General features: G+C 32.6%; 1 protein-coding gene across 1 annotated transcript in view; it reads right to left on the reverse strand.

The window, feature by feature from the left end:
- Positions 1 to 1,402: 1,402 nt before the first annotated feature.
- Positions 1,403 to 9,244, reverse strand: part of LOC127845754 (uncharacterized) — a 10,665-nt gene continuing 2,823 nt past the window's right edge. Inside the window, exons 3-4 of the mRNA XM_052376883.1 lie at positions 4,478 to 4,569; positions 1,403 to 1,708 (exon numbers count right to left, since the gene is read on the reverse strand). Coding sequence (XP_052232843.1) covers positions 1,485 to 1,708; positions 4,478 to 4,569 — 316 coding nt within the window. The 3' untranslated portion in view covers positions 1,403 to 1,484. The remainder of the gene's footprint in view (positions 1,709 to 4,477; positions 4,570 to 9,244) is intronic.

Here is a 9,244-nt window from a genome sequence, read left to right on the forward strand (position 1 = left end):
TGTAATTTCCTAAAACATTTGTTTGCATATTCGTTTCTTTCATTTAGAGTGGACCGTTGAACATTCAAGGAAAGTCATTTTTATTGAAATAAATAATTGGTATTTCCAATCTGCATTGGGTTTTCCATCTAATTCTTTCAATATGCAGATCATCGTGTTTTCAGATGGTTAAGTTTTGCAAAATCGTGATTTGGATAAATTTCTGTGAGATATTAAAATATTATTTATCTGTTCATATTCCCAATTTTTACGAAATTCGTTGACAAAACATCAAGACATTATGAAATATATACGTGTTGCGTTAGAAAAGGAATTGAATGTATAAATATCATATCAGTCTGTAATTCTATTTTTTAAGACAAGGGATTAGTGTTTTTATTATTGCCGAAGGGGTTTTGTTCGCATGTAAGAAATCAGGTTAAGAGTAACGATGTCTCTGTAGCATAATATCTTGTATTGAATATTTCAGCGAATAAACGATTGTGTGTTTGCATATACGTGGTATCATAATACATTTACTTTATCATGTTGCTTTAATATCTGTTTGCTAAAGATGTATCAAACACCTTGTTTCAAACATCACACGAACAAACATCACAGGCAATTACTATACAGACAAAACTAGTTCACAAAGATAAACATAAATAATTTATCACGAATAGGATGTATTTGCTGCATCCAGCAATATATCTAGACTTAGACTGACGAAATAATGCCAAATAATATTGTTATACGTGAAGAAGTAGGGCATGATTTCAATATTAAGCAAATATTACTAGTGGCATTATGTAGTAAAAGCACATTGACATAGTATTATATACGATAGTTTCTTCCCAAATATTTATACATGATGAGTATATATGTTACTTACTACTTAGTGATAACTCAAGCCAAAAATAGAAACTCTGACACGTTTGATCGATTTTGGATAACAGACAAAATACCCCAGAGTGAGTATTAAAGATACAATGAAAAGTGCACACTTTTAAGTGTTAAGTTTCTATTCTTGAAAATAATTTCGTTGCCAATAAACTTACTTCATTTGTTTTAGATTTCTTTCAATTATTAATAGTTTTGGTTTAATTAGATATCATTTGAGATCGAATCAGATGATTTGATAATGCTTGACAGAATCGTTGTACCTCTTTTTTCCATAGGCGCTCGATGGAAATGTTGTTGTTGTTTTTTGTTAAAGTTACCCGTTGTTTATTATAACGCATACACATACTAAATCAACAAAAATCTGCCGACAAAAAGTCTTCTTAAAAAGATAGTTCGACTATGTACATAGTCAATATCTATGTACATAGTCGAACAATCTTTTTTAAGAAGACGTTTTGTCGAAAGATTTTTATTGATTTAGTATGTGTATGTATTATAATAAACAACGGGTAACTAAAAACAATATATAAAATAAATAAATAAATATAAAAACACTGCCATCGAGCGCCTATGCTTTTTTCGACAATGTTTATTGGCGACCCTCAGTTGGGCATATTCGCTGTTGGTGGGTAGGCGGGGTCGGGCGCGGACACATTTCCGTTTGAGTATGACGGGGGATACACAGCAGAGTATGTGGGCGGTGGGGGTGGGTTGACAAACCCCGTGGAGTAGTTGTCGGTCAGGTCTTTCTTGTCCACAATGTTGATACCAGAGCTGGGCGTAGAGGTCACTTTTGGTGAGGCGCAAATGATGCCTTTTTTCTTCACTGAAACACAATCATTATACACGTGCACAAGTCCTGGGAAATCGTCAGTATGTATGCTTGACTGTGAACAAAGTACGCGGACATGTTTAATAAAAAATGGCTTGGACTTACACAGAATATCCGATAAATTGTTTATCAAGCATAAATTAAGTTGAAGATTTTGCTCATTCCACAGATTAAATGAATGGTATTAAGAATCGTACTTCAACCATCTTTAAAATCGATATTCGATTGAAGATTTCCATCAAGTTTCCTTTCCTTCTAATACGTTTTAATTGCTTTGACAAACACACACAGGACCTATATACGTATATATAAGTAAATTATAAGCACTTTTCCTACCAAGAAATTGTTTAGGTTAAGCCTTCTCTGTTTGGATGGAATATACTATACATCTTGCGTAGTGTCACCACAACAGGGCGGACTAATGTCAGTTTATGCATTCCGTAATGCGATTTTCTCTGTCAGCTGAGGCAAACTATGACTGATATTTGAAACATCGCATTGAGTTATTGCTCTGTCAGCTCAGGCAAACCCTGACCGATATTTGAAACATCGCATTGAGTTATTGCTCTGTCAGCTCAGGCAAATCCTGACCGATATTTGAAACATTGCATTTAGATATTGCTCTGTCAGCTGAGACAAACCAAGACTGAAAATTGAAACCTTGCATTCAGCCATGGCTCTGTCAGCTGAGAAAAACCATGACTGATAATTGAAACATTTCAATTAGATATTTCTCTGTCAGCTGAGGCAAACCATTTTTTTTTATTATTGTCTCATCCACATGTACTTCATTACAAAACATAATATATACAACATTATAAAATAAGTACACATGGTCATTCATGATATAATTATGGGAGACAGTACATCAGATAGGCAATATAAATACAATGCTAATATCAATTGATATCTATCAACATTTAAGACATTTGCTAAATATTTGACGTGATGCAAGATTAATTACATATCTACAAGATAAAACATTTATAAAAAACAGATTCATGCCTTTGAAATACATGTTCCTAAGATGCATCAGCTATCTACAATAAAACACTAGATAAGTAAGAAGAGGGTAAAATCAGTTAGTTTCATTGAAGATCATAAAATGCATCATATATCTACAATAAAACACTAGATACCGGTAAGTAAAAAAAGGTAAAATCAGTTAGTTTCACAATATATATGTTCTTTGCCTTTTTCTAATATCAGAAAGCAGGTTTTGGCAGCTAATTTAACTATATTATTGTATGACAAGATAATTTTTAACTTATCATCAATATCAAAATGTTCAAAGCCTGGTTTCTGATATACTAGTAGTAGTTCAGTCATGAGTTGTCGTCTAACCCCGTTGTATAATTGGCAATCAAGCAGTATATGTTTTTCATTTTCCACAACACTTATACCTATACTCTTACAATAGTTACATTTTCTTAATTCCTGAGGTGTATTTATATAGCTTCCAATTTCTATATTTATTGGAGCTGTACCACTTCTAAACTTTGCCAAAGCCCCTCTATGCCTTTTATTATACACAAGTAAACAATATGGGTCAACCTCATACATTTGCTTAAAAAATCTATAAAATCTAAGTTTTGTTTTGTCCACCTCCACTACGGGCTCTTTCTCTATTTACATCATGTAACCATGACTCCAGTCCTTATAGTTTTCAAAAATCTTGTTTTCAACAATACCAGCAATTTCTAGCTTGCTAAGAAAGTACTCAATATTAGTACACCTATTCATATCATACTTTTCAAACACATTGCAAACTATAAAACATCAGTTTTTGCAATTTCTACCTTTACATAGCAATGACCATTCAAAAACCTTTCTATTTAATCTATTTCTATCCATATTAACAAGTCTACACCACTGATATGTTACACTTAATCTTACAACACATTGGTAGCCAGCCAATATCCCCATTTACTAAACCATGTCTGATAATTGAAACATTGCATTGGGTTATTGCTCTGTCAGCTGGGGCAAACCATGTCTGATAATTGAAACATTACTCTGAGTTATTGCTCTATCTGATGAGGCAAAATATGACTGATAATTGAAACATTACATTGAGTTATTGCTCTATCTGATGAGGCAAAATATGACTGATAATTGAAACATTGCATTAAGCTATTGCTCTGTCAACTGAGGCAAAACATGACTGATAATTGAAACATTACCTTGAGTTATTGCTTTATCTGATGAGGCAAAATATGACTGATAATTGAAACATCGTATTGAATTATTGCTCTGTCAGCTGAGGCAAACATTGAGAATAATTAAATATTGCATTGATCAGTTGCTCTGTCAGTTGTAGCATAATATGACTAACAACTGAAAGACTGTTTTGAGACATAACTTTGTCAGTTGATTCAAAATATGACTGATATGAAAAACATTGCATTGGGTTATTTCTATGTCAGCTGATGAAAAACATGACAGATTATTAAAATATTGCAAAGAGTTATTGCTCTGTTAGCTGAGGCAAACATGACTGACACTGCAATTAACTACTGTATTTCTCTGTCAGTTGAGGCAAAATATGACTGATAATTGAAACATTGCATTGAGATATTGCTATGTCAGCTGAGGCAAAACCTGACTGATAATTAAAACATTGAATTGAGCTGTCGCTCTTTCAGCTGTGACAAAAATGACTGTCAATAGCAAACTATTTTATGCTGGGCCATACACAATGAGTGGAATACCCATGGAAGGCCCGGCATTCATTAAGCATGGCCAATATGGATCATTACTTACGAAGGCAAATGATGACCAAGGCAATGACTGCAGCGCCCACAATCCCCAAAATCACCATGCCAGCGATGAACCCGTCGCCGCTAGAGGCAACACTGAAAGATGAACACAAATATGTGTATAATAAATTAATAAATACACTTCAAAAATTAAAAAGAAAGGTTAGACAAATGTGCAAAGCATAGTAAAACATAGGGCACTAAACATGAAATCATGTCATTCACTCGCACCACTGAAATTTTCAATAGAGCATAGAGGGCGGACATGACCCTGTGAACTTCTGATCGTGCACGATGCACATCGAGTATACGTGAGCACTGTATACGTGCAAAAAAAATAGCAACGTGAACATACTTTATATATTGAGATTACTCACCATGAACAAGAATATAGCGCATCTAGCACGCGATCAGTAAACGTCGCAGTTCACTGAATGCGACTTATTGGCGTCGCACTGAAGTGCGGCGACTAGTATGTGCACTGAAGTGCGGCGACTAGTATGTAATACGTTTTTTTTCGCTTATGGGAGGAGAAGTTATTTTACGGATCAATGTATCTATTTTTCTTGCAAGAATATCTTGCATAGTGGTGATTTTGTGTGTAAATTAGTGTAAATAAGTACTGCATTTGTGCCTATTACATTTACTACAATATTTATTGCCAATAATGCAAATTCTTTTAATTAATAACTGATCACAGGGACTGGGCAATAATACAAGATCACAGGGACTGGGCAAATACGCGAACCAGTGAAACTTTCTGGTTTTGTATAAAAACAAAACTTCTTTGTTCCACTATCCTAGCAACCACCTAGTTACTAATAAAGGCGCTATAGAGCGCGAAGCGCGACACGTATTATTAATTGTTATAATGAGTCTTGATAAAGGAAGCAGTCGCTTATCAATGAGGAGCACCATCACAGCACACCAGTCTCATTACTATCAAGTCCTCCTTCAGGTGTTTTTTAAGAACCACATTAGAAGGCCGCAGGCCTGACGCGTATTTTGCCAGTGGTATAGACCCTTTGGTATGGACCTTTAACCCCGCTCACTATCCAGCGTTTAAACATCCGGGTTTACATTTAAACCGACTATTAAAAGCTTATTAATATCTTAGTTAGAATGTGATTTTTCAAGCGGTTCCGTAGTGTAGTGGTTACACGCACGCTTCACATGTGAGAGGCATAAGGTTCGAGCTCCAGTAGAATCAAATTATTTTATTTGTGTTCTATGTGTACTTTTTGTTTTGATGTAGACATGCTGTTTTATTGTAACCATTTGTTGTTTTTATTATGCCCATGAAATATATATGTGAGAGGGGGGGGGGTCGTAAACACATTAAAACTTTCACAGTGTTTTCATATCAATGAGTACTCAACCCCGATCGTATATGAGCAACGTAAAAATAAGTTCAGAATCACCTCCCCTTGAAGTTGAGAAAAATATGAAATATACGCTAACAAGATGAATCAGATTTTTTAAAACCTACAAAGTTCTTTTTCATTTATGAAAACTGCACACGGATGCCAGTAAAAAAAGGAAACCAATGTAAATAAAATGAACTATGAAATAATTGGGGGTTACAACACAAAATCATTTTTTATTCAATATAAAACATATAATGTAAACATGTGCATAAGCAAGAACAAAGTTATAACATGCAGCAATGATAATGTTAAACATATTATACAATATATGCTAATATTTATATTTTTTTTACATATATATAATACTTAAACCATATATGAGTTGCATAAAGTGGGGTAGATAAACAACTTGACTAGATTATGAAAGTTTAATGTGTTTCCATTTTTGTTCAAAAATGTTAAGTGTATCGTTGTTGAGGGCTTTTTCCTTTTCAATTTGGATCTTTAGTTTTAAATAATTTATAAAACAGTTCAAAGTAGGTTTTTGTTTTTTATATTTCATGCTGAATATAAAATATTTCATTAATATAATAATGTGGTTAACAGTGTTATTAATTTCTGGTATTTTACAAGTATTTACATGAAACTGATATTTGAGACAGGCAGTTTTATTATTAATTGTTGTTTCTCTAGAAAAGTTGTCAATTGATTCCATAGATATTGAATATGTTTACACTCCCAGAAAAGGTGTTCTATTGTTTCAATATGTTTACTACACATATCACATAGATTTGTGTTGGATAGTTTGCACTTAAAAAGATATTTATTTGTAGCTATGATTCTCTGGATGTATTTATATTGAAAATTTCCCAGTGCGCTATCAGTAGTTGATTTATATGGCATGACATATATTTGTTTCCAATTAACTTCTTTTTCTCCAAGAAGGTTTTGCCATTTAGTTTGAGCTTTGGGGATTTCGGCAGGGTTTTTAATTTGAAGAGTGTAAAATATTTTGCTCGTTTTGTTTTGTTTTGCAATTATGTTTTCTACGAATGTTTTTTTAGTACATGGTGTGTTATTTGTATTGGTAGCAGCTTTAATATGTATGGGTATACTTTTGATCAATGTGTAGTACATCAGGAAATTACTTGTTGGTATTCAAAAGAATAGAAGTCGTTTATTCTGTTGTCGTATAATTGATCTACATATTAAATGTTTTGTTCAAACCAATGTCTATAGTTATATCTTTATTGTTCCATAAAATGACTTTACTGTTTATTTTGGTTTCTAAATTTTGAGTAACTTTACACCATGCCGAAAGAACATTCGATAGAAATATGTTTTGGTTGAAATTTCATCTAAGATGTTATTGTCAATATTACATTCAAAAAGTAGGGAGTCACCATATGTTTTTAGAATTTTCTGGTAGAATAATTTCCATTTACTCGTATTGGTATTATCTAAATATCTTTAAACCCAACTGCATTTGATTGCATTCAGGAATGAATCTATGTCCGTTAGTCTGATACCTCCATGCTCTTCAGGTTGAATTAATTGAGTTCGTTTAATTTAATCACGTTTACCGTCCCATATGAAATTAAATATTTCTGATTTTATATCTTCAATAATATCATGTGGTGGGTTTGGGAGAACTGTTAGTGTGTAAATTAATTTAGGGAGCGCAAACGTTTTCAGCACGGTGTTTTTTCCGATTAGTGTTAGCTTACGATGCTGCCATGATTTTAAACAATTTTCAATATTTGTAATTTAGGCAATATGTTTTTTAGAATTGTTTCATTTTCATTGTTTGTAAAGGTTATTCCTAACGTTGTTGCTTCATCTGAAGTCCAGTTGAATTTCATTTCTTTTTTAAGATGAATATTACTGTGTTTAAATTTACCTACACGTAGCACAGTGCATTTACTTTTGTTTAGTTTAAGACCCGATGCCAATCCAAAAAGGGTTAGCGATTCTATAAGATTATTGAATGAGTCGCTACTGTCATTTAAAAAATAAGTTGCATCGTCAGCAAATAGGGACTGTTTTATTTCTTCGTCAGGTTCAATCGATATTCCCTTTATATGTTCATTTGATTGGATATAGTGTGATATATACTCGATGCATATAATAAATAGCGAGGATGAAAGTGGACATCCTTGTCTTACCCCTCGTTCGATGTTAAAACTGTTTGAAAAGAAGCCATTGTTAATAATTATGCTGTTTATATCGGTATAAAATAATTTAACCCATTTTATTAGACTTTCATCGAAATTCATATTTTCCAGGCAAGAGAACATAAAAGAATGGTCTAGTGAATCGAAAGCCTTTTCGAAGTCTGCAAAGAAAATGAGGCCAGAATTGTTTGGTTGGTTGAAATAATTTATGCAATCTTGTATCAGACGTACATTTTCTTCAATGTAACGTCCTTTAATGAAGCCAGATTGAGATCTTGAGATGATTGATGGTAATACTTTTTTAATTCTGTTTGATATACTTTTAGTTGCAATTTTATAATCATTGTTTAGTAAACTAATCGGGCGCCAGTTTGATAGGGATTCTAAGTTTTTTCCAGGTTTTGGAATGAGTGATATTATACCTTGTTTTTGAAGCGTAGTTAAGTTTTTGTTGTTAAATGAATAGTTAAGTGAATTAATTAAATGTGTTTTAATATTATTCCAGAATATTTTATAAAATTCGATTGTGATGCCATCAGATCCTGGACTTTTGTTATTTTGCATTTCTTTTAGTGCTAGTCCACATTCATATTCATTAAGTAATCCGTCACACAATAAATTTTCATCTTGATTTAAAGCATAATGTGTATTTTTAAAAGGGTTGTTATTTTCAACATGTTTTCGTTTATAGAGGGTTTCGAAGAATAAACGTTCTTCTTCTAGTATTTGAGTTCTGTTTGTTATATCTTTGCCATTAACTACTAATTTGTGTACAGTTTTTTGTTCACTTCTACGTTTTTCAATGTTTGCGAAGTATTTTGTATTTTTTTTATTGTGTTCAACATGTTGTGCACGTGCTCGTAGTATTATTCCATTGAGTTGTGTATGATAGATTCCTTCTAATACTTGTTTGTTTGATGTGATTTCATTTTCAATGGCGGTGGTATCATTTGTGTTTGTTTCATTCAATTGTTTTTCAAGTGTTTCAATGGTTTTGATGGTTTCAGTTTCAAGTTTGTGTGTTTCTTTTTGTTTAAATGATGTGTATCTAATTGTTGTGTTACGTATATTTCCTTTAATTACTTCCCATAAGGTGTTTGGGTTTGCATCTTTATTATTTTGAACTGTGTTTAATATTTCCTGTTTCATTTGTTTTTGATATTGTGTGTCTAACAAGATGCTGTTATTAATCTTAAAGTATCCTGGGCCTCTTTCAGGTTGTATGTTGTG

Source organism: Dreissena polymorpha, chromosome 9, assembly GCF_020536995.1.
Source record: "Dreissena polymorpha isolate Duluth1 chromosome 9, UMN_Dpol_1.0, whole genome shotgun sequence".
NCBI lineage: Eukaryota > Metazoa > Mollusca > Bivalvia > Myida > Dreissenidae > Dreissena > Dreissena polymorpha.